At 39.0% G+C, this 15,781-nt stretch overlaps 2 protein-coding genes across 5 annotated transcripts in view; one reads left to right on the top strand and one right to left on the bottom strand.

Annotated features, from left to right (window-relative positions):
• Positions 1 to 10,778, bottom strand: part of ptprea (protein tyrosine phosphatase receptor type Ea) — a 61,441-nt gene extending 50,663 nt beyond the window's left edge. For 3 of the 4 annotated variants that reach the window (XM_004561166.5, XM_076887591.1, XM_004561167.6), the window contains exon 1: positions 10,657 to 10,778. The gene's annotated coding sequence lies outside the window, so the exon portion shown is untranslated. Of the gene's footprint in view, positions 1 to 356; positions 422 to 10,656 lie in introns of those variants that run through there. The other variant, XM_012921866.5, reaches the window with a different exon arrangement.
• A 1,160-nt stretch (positions 10,779 to 11,938) lies between these two features.
• clrn3 (clarin 3) lies at positions 11,939 to 14,053 on the top strand. Its single transcript, XM_004561170.3, has 3 exons — positions 11,939 to 12,263; positions 12,705 to 12,890; positions 13,034 to 14,053. The coding sequence occupies exons 1-3, from the start codon at positions 12,032 to 12,034 to the stop codon at positions 13,309 to 13,311; spliced, it is 696 nt and encodes a 231-aa protein (XP_004561227.1). The 5' UTR covers positions 11,939 to 12,031; the 3' UTR covers positions 13,312 to 14,053.
• The last annotated feature ends 1,728 nt before the right edge of the window (positions 14,054 to 15,781 follow it).

Below are 15,781 nucleotides of genomic sequence, written 5' to 3'. Positions count from 1 at the left end.
CGGAGCGCATTTCCCTCTCTAATGCCAGCCATGTGTCACCCACTACTGCCAAACTGTTTTGATAAAAAGCCTAACTGCTGAATGTAGGAAACAAGGAAACAAATATTAGATAAAATCCATATGTTCAATATCTAAAACAATAGAGTGGTATAACAATGATGAAAAGCAAACAAACACCCTTTTCCACTTCTTTTAATGCATTTAAGCCACAAACATCCCCAGGGAAAATAATATAAACTGTGAAGCATAAATGAGGTCGTGTTTTCAAGTAGGACGAATGACATTTGCAGCCGAATAACAAATTTGTTATTTTGCAAAAATAGGCCATATAGCGTAGCAGCATTAAAAATACATACCCCTATGGTGTATATTTGTCTTTTGCTTAGTCTCCAGATGCAGAGAGAATGAACGTGGGGAGGAAGAAGTTTCGAACAATCCTCAGTTCACCAGCGGTAAAATAGACGTTTGTGTGAAGAGCCACCCACTGACTAGGCTTGGCCCACAAAGAGACTCACTGTGAAACTCGGCCCTGAGACACATCATTATTATGATCACCCTGATCTCCAACCTCATTTTACTCCTTGCCATGATTCTCCATGAGAGAAACCACTCTGCTTTTTGATGACTGACTGTGATCCCTGCTCCCTGTTAACTGCCACACAACTATCTAGCTCTATGAGACATTATGAAACAGGCAGGCCACGAAAGCAAGCCGCCAAATACAGGAGGAAGCAGTCTGCTAGCACGCATTGCTCACTTATTATCACCATATGTTGCAATCACTGTATCTCCAGGGCTTGTAGTGCATCAGTGAGTGAGGTTGTTATCAGCTCTAGAGCAAATGAAAAGCATTTCCTTTACATCCAAGTTGTTGGCTCTGGAATACGATATGCATTTTTTGAAAATGATGAAATGTCATTAGAGGGGGATGCCTTAGTTTTACTTTCCATACAACAGATTTTTTCAGAATAAAAGCATGCTTTTCCTAGCCAACAGAATGTATTTAAACTAATGACATATGAAAAAAAATACACCAACATAGTGTTGTTTTGTTTTTTATTCTCACAAAAAAACATCTTTTTGAGAAAAGGTGCAGACAGAGCTGAAATAACTATCTAATCTACCAATCAAGACACTGAATCAGCAACCATTTTAGCGATCAGTTAACAAACTGAATCATATTTTAAGCAAAAAGGTCAAACATTTGCTCTTTCTAGCTTCTCCTCTTTGAGGCTTTGCTGATCCTCTTTCCATTTTTCTGTTTTATATCAATAAACATCGGAGGCATGATCTAAAAGACAAAGTCACATTGTAATTTGTATTTTGTGTACCAACATTCTGAAGCCCTGAGTTTAGCTATTTGACTGTTGCCCACCACATTTGGATGCAAACATTTGACTGACTGTAGCACTTGGTAGCTGAATTGTTAGCAAGATGCATACTTTACTTCGTATAATATTAAATCTTTATTCTGGTGTGTGGCTACCTTAATAGGTTGCTACCACTTGGCCAGGCAATGTAATTCTGAAACACATCACATTGCCTGGCCAACTGGTAGCAACTTGTAAAGGTAGCCACATACCCTGAATCATATTCTTCTTTCTATTTTATTGTAACTTTTAATTGTAAGTTACAAAATAAACATCATGTTGTATGAAAAAGACTTTTTATTGAGCATATAAATGTATAAAGAAGGTGTTTACTGAAGTTATCATTTGTGAGATATAGCTACTTTTTGTAAAGTTTATAATGTAACCCAATGTTTATTTTAGGTACCCAGCATTTAAAAATAACAGATATTTAGCTTAAACACAACAGTTAACCTGCTGATTGAAAATAATGAGTAGAAGTCAAAATAACCAGTTATAGTTTTATAATATCACGAATAAACATTTTTAAATTAGATTCTTAACTTTTACAGCGATGCGATTTGTGGTTCTGTGGCTTGTCTCCACTTTTGTATCTCACTTGGCATCGAAGCTGACAGTAATTATGAAAAACAAATGTCCTTTCATTGTAAGCAAATGGTGTAGATGTGGCTTTGTCTGTGACTGAGCACAAAAAAGCTTTGGCAGCGTTTGGGGGAGTGTTATTGTTGACAGTGTGCTTTCCCAGTGGGAAAACATACTGCATGACCAAATGTTGCAATGATCAGACACAGACAGTACGGCACAGTTTTGCTCATTAGCATAAAAATCTTTCTGGATACAAATCAAGAGAATAGACATGGAATTATGAGCTGCAAGTCATTCAAAACACTCTAAAGTCTAAATGTTTCAGCAGTTATAGATTAGATTTCCATAGCTGAAGGTCAGTGGGACAAAGTCATGTCATGGCACGTATTTTCTTACATAGATGAATCAATGCAAACTACCCCCTAGAGCACGATGCCTTCTATACTCTCACATCTAAATTATTATTGATGCCTTTGCAAACTGGTGATTTATTTTCTAATGGAAAACATCTCTTGTGATAACACCTCAAACAGCTATAAGCACATTTTTGAGGAGCAGACCAGTGATTATATTACCCTGTAGAATTGTTACAGAAGGGCTGGAGTGAAAATATAGCACATGCTTCATGCTTATCAGCACACACTACATGTTGGCTAACCCCTGACTGTTGTTTCACTGCAGCATCGAACTGCTGAAACTCATTTCAACACAATCATCATAGTCAAAAAAAGAAGAAGCCTCGACACTATCCAGCCTCCCAAAGTCAAAAGTTAAAAGGTGCTTTTAATGAACGAGATCCAGCCTTGTTCTACACTCCACATCTTTTCAGCTCGACACAAAAACTGACAACCCAGATATTGAATTAATGCTCGTCTCTGTCACTGGAGGCCTTCGTGATGATCAGCACATTTGCAATTTTTACAAGTCTCAGCATACCAATGTTAAAAAGAAACCCAGGAAAGGCTGTGACTCTGAAGGAATAAAATAACAGCGTGACTCTGATTTTTTTTCTTCACATAGTCAGCTAATAAAAAATTACTTGTGTGTTAAAATAGTTGTTCTGTAGTTGTTGTGAAGCGATCAAAGAAAATAAGCCATCCTTTTAAATTACCCCATTGTATTTGGGTGAAATTGTTTGCTGGTGTTATTCCAGTGCCGTCAAACTGCATCATATTTCTGAAAACACACAATGAAAATATTGAAGGACTGACATAATGATCACAAACAACTCCCTGTGCAGCAGCCTTGAAAGAATGAATAGGAAATGAGCTTCTTTAGTAAGCATCCATTATTCATTAAGCACTGTATTCCTCCATGTCGACACCCTCTGTAGTGACACAGCCAAACCATTATTTCCTTATTCTCACCATCACTCACTCTTTCTCTCGCACCAGTTACACCCAGCTTTCATGTTATCGCCATACGATCAGCTCCCAAATGCTTTACACTAGATAAACTCTACAACATGCAACAACTAGTAAACTAACTGCACTTGATGTTAGCTGAAAGAGTAGAACCCGGCAATAATGTTTTAGTAAAGACAAGAGCCACTGCAACTGAGCAGTTTATGGCGATGCAAAAGAAAGGCTATTGCATATGCTGACATATTGCAGAGAATAAACCTACCTGACATTATACAGGACTGATAACATAAGTCACAAGATCATGTGAGCCCTTTGTAAATTGTGCTGCAGAAGAGATGAGATAAGTTAATCATGCTTTCTACATGCGCTATCATCACATGCGACGCAGCCACTTTTAGACTCAATTAAAAGCCACTTAAAATGCATCTAAGCAAGAATATGGAAGTTCAGTACAGGTTGAAATTTAAAAAGAAGGTAATTCCAGATACTATTTAGAAACATCACTAATCTCCACACACAGACAGGGGGAAGGTTCAGTTTTGCGTTATTCTTTTTCTTTTTTTTAACTCTGGAGACATTGCACATTATCATAAACATCGAGCTATAATGGAATGTGTAGGTGTAACATCTGTGGACCCAAGATGACTGCATCTTGAATCACGCTAAGAATAAACAAACGAGCCTGGAAAGATATCCTCAAAAGCCGAGTCTTTTTTCTTCTTAGCTGCCAATGTGAACCCAGCCTCTACGCTGCCCTTTGTTTTCCATCGAAAATCTAATATTTGTTTTTCCAAGTCATCCATTCGGATAAAGTAAAATGGACTGAACATGTTTTAAGCCAAGAGCGGTATATGTTTGCTTTCCCTTCAGCTAAGTCACGCCACAGTGTGCAGGGAGTTAATCTCTTCTGGGCTCCACCCTACCTGCACTGAGCAGGTCACCGATTTAGGAAGCCATTTTTCAGCTAAAAATGCTTAATTTTTATGTTAGAATCATATCTTAAGAAACTGGCCAGCTGAGTCTTGTGATTATTAAAAAATACATTTTGTCCATCTGCTGCACTTCCTGCAAAACACAAGCCAGCACCAGCATAAAGACACTTTAAAGATTATAGAAATATGTGTATACCATTGTCCAAAAACCTTGTCATCTAAAAGCGTTGTGGTCTACTTTGTAAAGCTCTTATGTATCAACTTCCATAAACACAACTAAAAAACTATGCGTTGTCTGGGGTAGGTAACACCCGCATTACTACTTGTGGAGTGACATAATTCTGTATGTCCCTGGGCTATATTCTCTTATTCAAACCAGATGGGCCGAACCTAGCGGTCTGTATCCTAAAATGAATAGTAAGGATCATGAGATGGTTACATAATAATTTTTTTTGCACAAACTCAGTTTTAGTTTCTCCTGAGGCTCCATCTTTGAGGTAAAAAGCTTCCTTACTGATGCTTACAATCCAGGGTCATGCTCAGGATGTAACCTGTGATACACCATCACAAGTAGACATTATTTCATACTAACTGCTAAGATGTGTTTCCTGTCCTTGAATTTTTCCACTGCTGTTTCTAAGAGCACAAAGCCATCACAAACCCCTGTTAAATTAGCAGGCTAAACAGTTTTGCTTGAAAATGACTCACATGATTAATCAGTTATCATTATCATCATGCCAGTGAATAATCATTGTAGGTACACATAATTGAGGTGCATAAATGAGACAGGAAGCAGCTCTTTTAGTGATTTTGTTTTTTTCAAGGGGAGGGCCTAAATAATATAATTTTAAAGTCTCTTCTTTTGTGTCTCATGTGTTCAGCTCCACTGTTTTTTCACAGGGCCAACTTACAATCCTCCTTTGAACAGAGGTGAGTGAGCTCCGAAGCATCTGAAAAGAGGCAACTTTGATCTCTATCCAGCTGTTTCAATGCTTCAACTATCCAGCTGACTCTTTAACACAGCTGACAGTAAACAAAAGCAAATTTCCCCAACTTCAATTTGGCCTTACAGGGACGCTAAAATACTTAGATTCTTATCTATCCCACTGAAGCATCTGATCAGCCACAAAATCCATTCTTGAGCATGGCAACAACATCCAAGACTGAGTCATAAAGATATCTTCAGCCACAAAAACAACAAGGAGTCATGCAGCAAGAAGAGACACAAGCGACTTAGAGCAACTTAACACTATATGAGCAAAAGTATTGGGTTAATCTTTGAATTCAAGTGTTTTCTGTCTAATTGCCGCATGTGTATAAAATCAAGACCCTGAGCATGCAGTCTGCCTATGCAAACAATTGTGAAAGAATGTGTCATTTTAAAGAATTCAAAGAATTTGAGTGTGGTACTGTAACAGGATGCCGTCGATGCAACAAGTCAGCCATAAAGTGCCAGACCATATAATGTTACAGAGCGGGTTTGCTGAGTGCTGAGGCACATTGTACGTAAAACGCTCCAACACTCTGCTAACTCAATAACTGAGCTCCAAACCTCGTCTGGTATTAACATCAGGAGAACAACTGTGTGCTGGGAGCTTCATGGCATGGGTTTACATGGTATATATGGACTTTGTTAATTCTGCACTGGGGGCATTTCAGTGATTACAGCAGCACAAGGGTCAGGAAGAAAAAAATCAATTAGAGATATATTAAAAATATAAAAATAGAATAATTAAGCAGACTAGTGTACCATACTATGTACAAATGGTTACTATATAAGACAAAATACACTAAAATATCTTTTTACTTGCACATAAGGTGCAGTGGAAGTAGTAATGGATACAAATGTATTTTTTAGCTTCTATTTATCCTATGTGGGTGTTGCACAGTCTGACTGCTGTCGGGATGAAGGACCAACGAAAGCACTCTGTCCTACAAAGTGGCTATAGCAGTCTACAAGTGAAGGAGCTGCTCAGGGCCTCGTCTCATGCAGTCTCATGCAAGGCATGAAGGGTGTTGTCTGTAATGGACATCAGCTTAGCTAACATCCTCCTCTCACCCACATCCTCTATATAGTCTAGAAGGAATAGCCAGGACAGAACTTGCCCTATTTACAAGGCTATTTTCCTGTCCTTCTCTATGCTATCAGCTCCCCAACAGACAACAAGATTGCAGAAGCCGTCATTGTGTCGTAACAGGTCCTCAATAATGTCCAGAGAACCCAAAAGACCTCAGGCTGCCCAGCAGATGGAGACGACATGTGGCCATGCCATGACGGACTAGGTCCTGGAGATATGATACATAATGTGTAGTGTACTGGGCATTGCTGTGTGATACCCAGTACTTTTGCTCATATAGTGTATGATTACAGAGAAAAGACAACAATAGCAAAACAAGATTTCTTTAGTAGAAATCTATTGCCAGGGAAAGTAGTACACACAAAAATTGAAAAACAAAAACAAAAAGCAGACCAATCAGGAAGTGGACGTGGCTGTCTGCATCACTGTTTACAAAAAGTCTGCGTTTCAGTCAGACAAAAACAATCTTTAACTTTTCAGACTAAACGTAGGCCAGCAGCATTTCTGACAAGTCGCTCTTTTTTAAGGATGCCTAAAACACAGTAGTGGTGTGTATACTGGGCCAAAATGTACTGAAAGTTACACACTTTAAAAACAAAAGTATGTTAGCAAGGCTGTACCCTGAACTACATGCCAAATTAGGCTATTACAAAAAAAAGGAGCGGCAACCTTGAATGTTAACATGATTAAATGTTTTTCACTTATTTTAAAAAAAGATGTTGAGTCTCTTCGTTTCCTTGCAGCTGTGCTGGTCTGGGGTGTAACAGATCAGGTGGTGAGGACTGTTGTGATTCAGAAAGATACAAGTGCAGGTACCAGTTTGTTCAGCTTGCAGTTTGTCTGCCCTTGTAGCAGCCACGTGTTTAATCCATGTAACAAGGCCTCCTTCCATGGAAAACCCTTTGTGTGTCATTTAAGTCCCAGCTCACTGAGGTTACAGGCCTGTCTGTATCCTACCAAAGCCCTACAGCAGGAAGCAAAACACCACTAACATGCCATTTCTGCTTTTTTAGTTTGACTGTTATGTCAGTGCTTTCAGTTACAGTTTGCTTTAACTGTCGATTGAGCTCACATCTAAAAACAGAAGATCTATACAGTTAATCCTCCCCATTACTTCTCATTTATGTATTTGGATGTAAAATGGAATAGCAGGGTTAAAAGCAAGGGTTAATTTTCCATCTTCTCTCACTGCATGACTAAAGATATGTTTTCTCATTATTTAGTGTTTTCAGGATGAAGCCAACATCTAGAAGGAAGACTGCAGGGTTTGAATTCTGCAACATTCGCCGCAAACACAAACAAGCCTACGATTGCAACATGCTGCAGCTTAATGGGATTCAATAAACTTCCACCAAGGAAAGCAGAAAAAATAGCAGGTTGGATACAAATACTATCTGCATCAAAAGGAAGATCTTACTGTGACAATTCCCATGCCTAATTCATTAGCCCTTTTTCAAGGCTATGATCATTTCCGCTGGCAAATATCTGATGAGTTCTGGGTCAGACCAGACTCATCCCTAAATGTTTCAACTTTATACCAATTAGTTCCTTCTCCGCCTATTTGAAAAGAGCGTGAAAAAACATGTGCTTGAAAAAAAAAACCTTCAAGCAGAGTGCAGTTAATGTATTTGCAGTCTAGGAGAGAGCACAACATGATGTGTCAAAGTTAAGCATTTCCAGAACTTAAGAGAGAAGTGGCAGATAGTTGAATTGGCAATTTAAGGTTTATATCCAGCAAGCTGTTAGAAACTACAGGTATGGACATCACACTCCTACCCACCTCACTTTGGATTTCATTAATCATCACATCTGTTCATTTCACGCAGCACACCCACACTAAAAGGCACTTACATTCACCACATTCCAACATACCATGTTTTCAGTTCTATCTATAGCAGAGCAGAACTAGAAAAGAACATCTTGGCGGTGATAAAAAACACCAATTAAATGTAAGCTGGCAATAACTGCTGCAGCTAGTAACTGTTGAGTAGTTACGAGACCAAGGCGCTATTACAAACAACATATACGCGCTCTCACACTTATTTCTCGAGATATAACAAAGAAGGAGGTACAGAACATACCACGGACAGGGCCTTTTGATTATGCCAGAGATTAACTTACATCCGGTATCCTTCAGCAGAGCAAGTACAAATTACCCTCAACGAATAGCGTTTCGCTCAAGTCAAATATGAATAGCAAGAAGATGAAAGCCAAATCAATCTGCCAGCAGCACTCAGCAGTCAAATGTTATTTCTTCCCTTACACAGACTCATTTGTCTTGGCGAGCACAAACTATTTGTTTATTTCATTGCATCCTCATTAGCTTCTGCCAGAGCAGTGTCAGAATCTTCCTTGGGTCTATGCTGTATAATTTAAATGAAATTCAGACACAGACTGTCTACATAAGAGACAAAAGAGAAGATAAATGAGCATTAAGGAGAACATGTTGCATGACAGCTGCATTAATATTGAACCAGCAGAATGATGCAAGGTGTGTTACAAAATAAAAAGAAAATGAAGAAATACAGACACATTACAGTTTATTTTTCAAATTTAACAGAGACCCTTTATGCGTTTTCCTATTTCTGTCATACATATAGAAGATATTCATATTAAAAAGCTGTCGGTATGTGCAGTTAATCACGAAGAATAAAAAACCTCGGCCTCAGACTGCTCTAGACAATCTGTTTCTGTCATCCCAGTCACAAAGCTCCTGCTGGGAGCAGAAGTCCTGGCCACTAACAGATCAAACCTTCTGTTTGCAACGGGCGACCAATCAGGAAAAAAAGCTGGCTTAAAAGGAAGAAGATGAAAGTTAAAAATGGCTTGTTTCAGACAGCGTATGACCTAAGGGTTTGCACCAAGGCCTTATATAAAGTGAATACAGAATACAGTGCAAGAATCGAGCATAATACCTTCCCTCTAAGAATTTTTCTCTGGTTTCTAGAGAACATGTAATTGATTTGTCTTTCATAGTCTAGTAGCAAGAAAATCTTGGTAGGTCCTCAAAGAACTAACCTTTGCTTGACAGAGTATTCAGGTTTGTCTGGCAAGATCCTTAAGCTCCTTTATGTTGTAATGAACCAGATATTACAGACATTTGTTATTTTCGATACTAATCCAAGTTCATTCTGGAGGCGGCTCTACTCAGGCTGTAGAACCTGGCTGTGTCAGGATGACTAACAGACTTAATACAAGTAACAGCACCTCTATAAACTTGGCTAATGTTATGGCCCAAAATAGTGTGTAGTGACAGTACAGTGGCAGCTTGGTCCACTGTAGGCCAAGCAAGAAATGAAAAATGTGACATGAAAAGCATGTAGAATTAATTTCAGTGCAAGACTACAAATCTGTTTCTGCGTGGTGTTTAAACTGAAGTCCATCCATCAGTACAGGATGTCAAAGTGACCGCTCCTGTTGAAGGTCAGCAGAGCACAAACTCAATTGTTTCTCGGTTCATTTAATTTTTAATTTCCATGGTCTGATAAGAATCAAATGCCAAATACAGCACAGCATCTTCCCCCTTGCATTGAACTGGCAAACTGCCACAAGCAATCTGCTCCGGGGATGCTGATTTTTTGCTGGCCCTGACCTCTAACCTCCCAGGGGAGAGTTCTTCCCTTTGGGGATTAATGTCATTTCTGGTGATCATTACATTAAAACCAATGTTCAAATGCTTCGGAGCCAACAGAGCATTCAGCAACCAAATAACATTAAACTTGAGTCAAATTTTAACCTGACTCAAAAACCTGGGTCCTCCTATGACTGCAAGTCTAAGAAGACCATTCATGATATCTGAAGTAGTAATGCAGCCGTGGTCACCGACATGTTGAAACTGGCACAACTGCAGCCCACGTAAGAGTCAGCTAGCAAGTATGAAGACAAGAATGATCATTTTTATTGTTATGGTTTCTAAATAAAAACATGACGGTTAAACAAGGTAGAAGGGGGAGACTAAACCCCAAGACAGGGGATCAGGATAAAACTCCAAACGCTTGATCCATTAACCCATATTCACTGACGCACCGGGTTGACAGAAGTCGCTGCAGGTTGTCAAAAGGAGAGCTCAGAGCATTTAAGCACACGATAAACATGGTGACTTCTACGAGGAATTCACTCACTGCAACGGTAAAGCTGAATGCGCACCTGAAATGGACGCTAAATGTGAAAATTCCACGCGCTGCTGTGCGTAACGGACAGGTAACACGGCGTTTGACGTGACTGGGAAAATGACTGAAAATTTGGATGTTTCCCTCACCTCCTCGATATACAAGTGTCCGGGTGCAAAAAAGACGATGCAATGCCATAAAGGAATCTCATCACTCACCTTAGATGGCTTTAATATTCAGTCCTGAGCGCAGATTGTCTTGGAAAAGCCGAGGCGACGCTTCAGTGTTGCCGCCTGTCACCGGGAGGGAGGAGTTTGTGTTTACTCCAATATAACAGAGCTGTCAGCAACCGCACGGATCCTCTCTGTTTTTGGCGAAGAGAGGGAGCCGCAGTCTGGCCACAAACTTTATTACAACGTGTGTGTAGGACTTCTGCATTACAGATTCACTTTTTTTGTTTGTTTGTTACAAAGTCGTGTGGTTCCTTCTGAAGGTGTGCTTTATCTTAATAGGATTACATTTTACAGTTAATACTAGAGATGAAACGAGGGGGATTTGTGATTTAAATAAAGGGAATGAATTATGTATAATTTTTTGAACTGCAACAATGGGTGATAGACCGACACAAGAGTCTTTTGTTAATATGAGCAAATACACGTTCAAAGAATTGAATGCGTCATGGTTTAGGGGAATGGAAAAAAATGATTCTCTCGATCATTGTAGCTGCTTATCTGTCCTTATCAGGAGGCATGTATCCCTGCCCTGAGGTTTATAGCTCCAGTCATACTGGAAAAGCAGAACACTCTTCCTGTCTATTCTCAGAAAGCAGCAAATAGCAAAAAAACTGTGAAATGTGATCCACAGTGAAACACGCTAATCTGATTTCTCTGTAATTTTGACATTTTATATAGTGTAAATGTGATTTATAATCTGTGACACTCCCCTGATAGCTTTAGTGCTTTATTGATGACGTATGCGTGTTATTAAGTGACAGCCCTCTTCCAGTAATTTTCTTTCTCATGCAAGATAAATAATTCATCTGCAATAAGTTTTATTGCCCTGCAATATCAAGGAAAGGACTTTGAAACCAAAGGCTGCAAACGTTTTTTTTAATAAGTCCAGCAGAAGGTGTGTGAAGTTCCTGAATTACAGGATCAAGAATCCTTGAAAGATTTGACATATTTCTTTTACATGTTTTGAAGTTGTTGGGTTTTGTTTGGCTCAGATCTTCAGATTCATCATCTGCACTTTACAATAATTTACTTCAAAAACAAATAAACTGTATATTTCTTCTTTTCTTCTTTTTTTTTTTACATGACAATGGCATGGCACCAGTATTATTGTTGGTGAAACAGGTGTCTCTACTATGACAACCAGCCCCATGTTTCCCTTCAAACCAAAGGTCGCAGCCATAAACATGACATTTTATGACCAGCTATCTATATTCCCCTCCAACAAGGAAGGTAAATGAGAATTACTTAGAGAATCTTTAGAGGCTCAGAGGACCTTGATCTCATTCTGTGGCTTCACCAGAGCTTTAGAGAAGAAACTCTGGGATTCGTGTTTAACTAGTGTAACTGGAATACAGTGATAATGCCTTCCACAAAGAAGACTCTGCATTTCATATCCAGTGCTTTGGCTACATCTATATCTGTTGGGCTTATTGGATATGGCATGTCAACAAAGTGGGTTATAACAACCATGGAGTGCGCACAAAAGGCTACTGGTTTGTACAATGGATCTGCTGAGATCACCTTGGCCCTTTTTGATGGAATATTAGAGAGATCCTCCTGCCCCCTGTTTGGAGCTACAGATACATTCCAAGGTAATTTTCAAAAGTTCAACCAACTAGAAACAGACTCAAACAACAAAGTTCTCTCATATATCTCCACAATGGTAACTGTTTTTATTTTAGTTTAATAAATTTCAGTCGCTGACACATCCTACCTTCAAGCAATGGGGAAAATTAAATTAAATTTGATTAATTTTGACCACCAGCTTCTGGTCTTACTCTAGAATCTGTGTCGCTCTTAGTGTGCATAATGAAAAGAACACACTGTCAACAGTTTTTCCTTCTGACACAAGCTGTTATGATTAGAAGTCCCAGACAGATATCTCAAAATAAAGACAAATGCTATCAAAACTTCCATCGTGAAGGAGAATGAAACTGCTCGGGCAGTTTTACCAGCCTCTTGTACTCAATAAACATGGAAGTTCAGTACAGCATTAAATGTAGGACCATAATAACCTGTGTTTCTGTGTTTAGTGATTCCTACATTGGCAGGAAGAGAAGTTGCTTCAGTAGTCCTACACGGTCTGGTTTTGTGCCTTCTTGCCCTCTGTCTGCTGTTTTCGGCATGCAGCATCCTCATCTCTCTCTACAATAGTGTCAGCAATCCTTATGAAACCTACATGGGGCCTGTTGGAGTCTACATCTGCAGCTCTCTCAGTGGTAAGTGACTGATATGTTATAGCAGTAAGCATGTTGCAGTTGCACAAGCGGAAGTGCTGGGGCATTTCCATGAAAAAATAAGGTGTGATTTTTGTTCTATTCTTTTGTTTGTGATATTTCTAATGCTACTTATTCTCCTGCAGCATGCTTGTCTGTGATAGTCCTCATCCTGTTTGTGGTGAACATCAGTGCGACCAATATGGCAGAAACCTTTGTAGAAAAGTATACTGAGGGTGTTCCAGTAGCCCTGAAGGGAAAGGCTTCAGTGATGCAAGTAGGATATTACCTGGTCATCCCTTACACAGTGCTCTCTCTCATTGCCATCGCCTTGATCTACACATATGAACATGCAGCCTACACACGCAAAAAAGAGCAGCAGAAGCCTACAGAGGATGCACCCATGGACTTAACAATGTATTAGTGCAACAGAGACCATGGAGTTTTCAATACCACTGATATATTAAAGACTTTCTCAAGAAACCTACTGTAATGAAAGATAACCAACTGTGGTTATACACAGTAAGGTCTGGATACACGGTAAAGCCTTGTTCATTGTATGATAGATTTATAATATTTAGTCTTACTATATCAGGAATAGTCTGGTTGGATCAAGTACCTTACACTTAAATGTCATGTTTTGAGCAACAATTATGTAATTTCAGCATTTTGATCAAATTTGATATCAAGGTATGACAGTGCAAAGTGTTTGCTGATACAGTAAAAATATTACCATGTAAATTTCTTTTCATTCATATGTTTTTGAAATTCCATTCTTAAAAAATAACTATTTATTCTGTTTGTTTGTTTGTTTTTAATTTTGTGTAATCTTTTTGGATTAAATGTATCAATTTAGTTTGTTTTTTCTTTTTAAAAAAACCATCATTGTAATATAATCATCACAAAACATGCTTTACAGATCGTCAGGCAGACAAAACCTCAATGATTTTACTGTGTTCTGTGTCCATTAACATCAGCTTGCAAAATAAAACATTAGAAAACATGAATAAAGTGATGAGATTGGATTGATTTTACTTGAAAAAATGAATTTTTGCAATTTAATGTTATGCATTTACTGCGGTACTGCATTACAGATTCACTACGAACAAGCAAAATGATTACATTTATTGGAAAAATCTAAAGAGCGAGTCAAAAAAAATGGATGAACCCACTGAGGGGGGTTTTACTGATGTCTGCTGCCCTCTATCTCTGAAATTATGTAATTGCAAAGAGATGCCAACAAGTCAACAGTTTCAACCGGGAATAAAAGAAAAGGGATTTGTTTTCAGTTAAAGTCTCTCATTTGCTATTATGTATTGCTGGCACAATCATTTGAAGGCTCGAATTTATCTTTAGAAGGGAGAATTAAGGCACACCCAGTCTACCCAACATGGATTAGACCACTGGTACCCACCTTTTCATTGGTTCTGGTCCACAGACCTGCCAATAAACTTGATAACTGAAAAGCAGCATGTGTTCTGTGATACTTATTTCTTCAGTCAGTTTCTATATTACCTTTGGTTCTCCCTGTTTCAATCAACTGCATTTATCTAACTACTGTTTCCACTTGGAGTCAGTGTGAATATATATTTACACCGCACATAATTATTTATTCTACTTTCCAGTAAATGTGCTTTGCCAGCAGGTAACTACACAGCTACTTACCTTCTGAATTACTACAGAAGCCATATGGATTACCTTTCTTACCTTCATCAATTCATGGCTCACCAGTGAAGCGGTGCTTAAGTTGAGCCCTTTAAACTCCAGTGATGCATTGCATCTTAACTTATCCTTTTCCACGTGAGACCTACTACAGAAACCCCTGATGAGAGATAAAGATTTATTACTCAACTGTTTAAAACATTTCAAAGGGCTGGAAAAATCGCAGCCGATGCTGACCAACGTATTGATGGTTACAAAGCTTGCAGATTTTGTAAAAACATAGATCACAGATAGATCTTGCTGAGAGTTGGCGCCTATTGTCTCCTGGATCTTCGGGCATTCTCACAGCTGTGATTCACATGGCTGTGTTGACATGAGAGCAAGGGTGAGGTGTCCTGTTACCGTTTCCCCTGTCCCATCACTCAGGGCCTAAAGTCTGTTTGGACATGCCCTTTGCAGCACCTCTCAGCCCTGCAACGCCTTCTACCTGCCTTCAAAAGAACCACTCTTCCTTAAAGTCTCACACTTCAAGGGACCTGTGGAAGGATGCAGCAATTTGCTTTGTTGTCGTCAGCGCGAATATGTATTAAATTTCATGCATTTGCATGCTTTCTGCAGAGACATATCAGGCCTAACAGAAATTCTGTTAGTAGAGCAAGAAAACTCACCATGCTTTTTGAGGTGAAAAAAGCCAGTTTTTAGTCTAAAAAACAGTCATTACCTTTCAAATTGTAGCTTATGTTTTATAACATGCCACCAAATAGCTCCTGCCAAATATCCTTCTTGCAGAGTGATGTAGACTGACTTAAACCTGCAGCTGTGACAAGGACACAGTGTGAAGTTGCGACAGGTTGTGTTCTCCAGAGGAAGCCACGTCAAAGCATGTTTCAGCACAAAACCGCCTGCTGTGAAGATGACAAGCCCTTCACAAGAAAGCACGGATTTGCCAGCCATTAGAGACCCTTTTAGTTTATGTTTTACTTTAACTCTGACAGAATGCAATAAACCTGTCTTGATCTCTAAAATGATCATTTATTTATTTAGTTAGTTTCAGTTAGCAAATATATATACAGCTTCAATCACACTTTCACTTTCAGTCATTTCAAGTTGATACACAGTAGAATTCCTCAGTTCTGAACATCAGCTGGTTTAACAGCAGCCAGAGGAGAGATGTTTAACTGTAACTATTACTGCTCTTCCTCTTTGTGCACTGAGGTGTGGAATAGCTACTA

Source organism: Maylandia zebra, linkage group LG8 (assembly GCF_041146795.1).
Source record: "Maylandia zebra isolate NMK-2024a linkage group LG8, Mzebra_GT3a, whole genome shotgun sequence".
Classification (NCBI taxonomy): Eukaryota; Metazoa; Chordata; class Actinopteri; order Cichliformes; family Cichlidae; genus Maylandia; species Maylandia zebra.
Note: the sequence above shows the minus strand (reverse complement) of the source record. Positions and strands in the feature narration are given on the sequence as shown.

What these genes read in the sequence shown, in the direction of transcription:
- clrn3 (XM_004561170.3), top strand. Translation starts at nt 12,032, where the DNA reads ATGCCTTCCACAAAGAAGACTCTGCATTTCATATCCAGTGCTTTGGCT. An exon ending in AGCTACAGATACATTCCAAG is followed by an intron (nt 12,264 to 12,704) that starts GTAATTTTCAAA and finishes TTCTGTGTTTAG; the next exon opens with TGATTCCTACATTGGCAGGA. An exon ending in CATCTGCAGCTCTCTCAGTG is followed by an intron (nt 12,891 to 13,033) that starts GTAAGTGACTGA and finishes ATTCTCCTGCAG; the next exon opens with CATGCTTGTCTGTGATAGTC.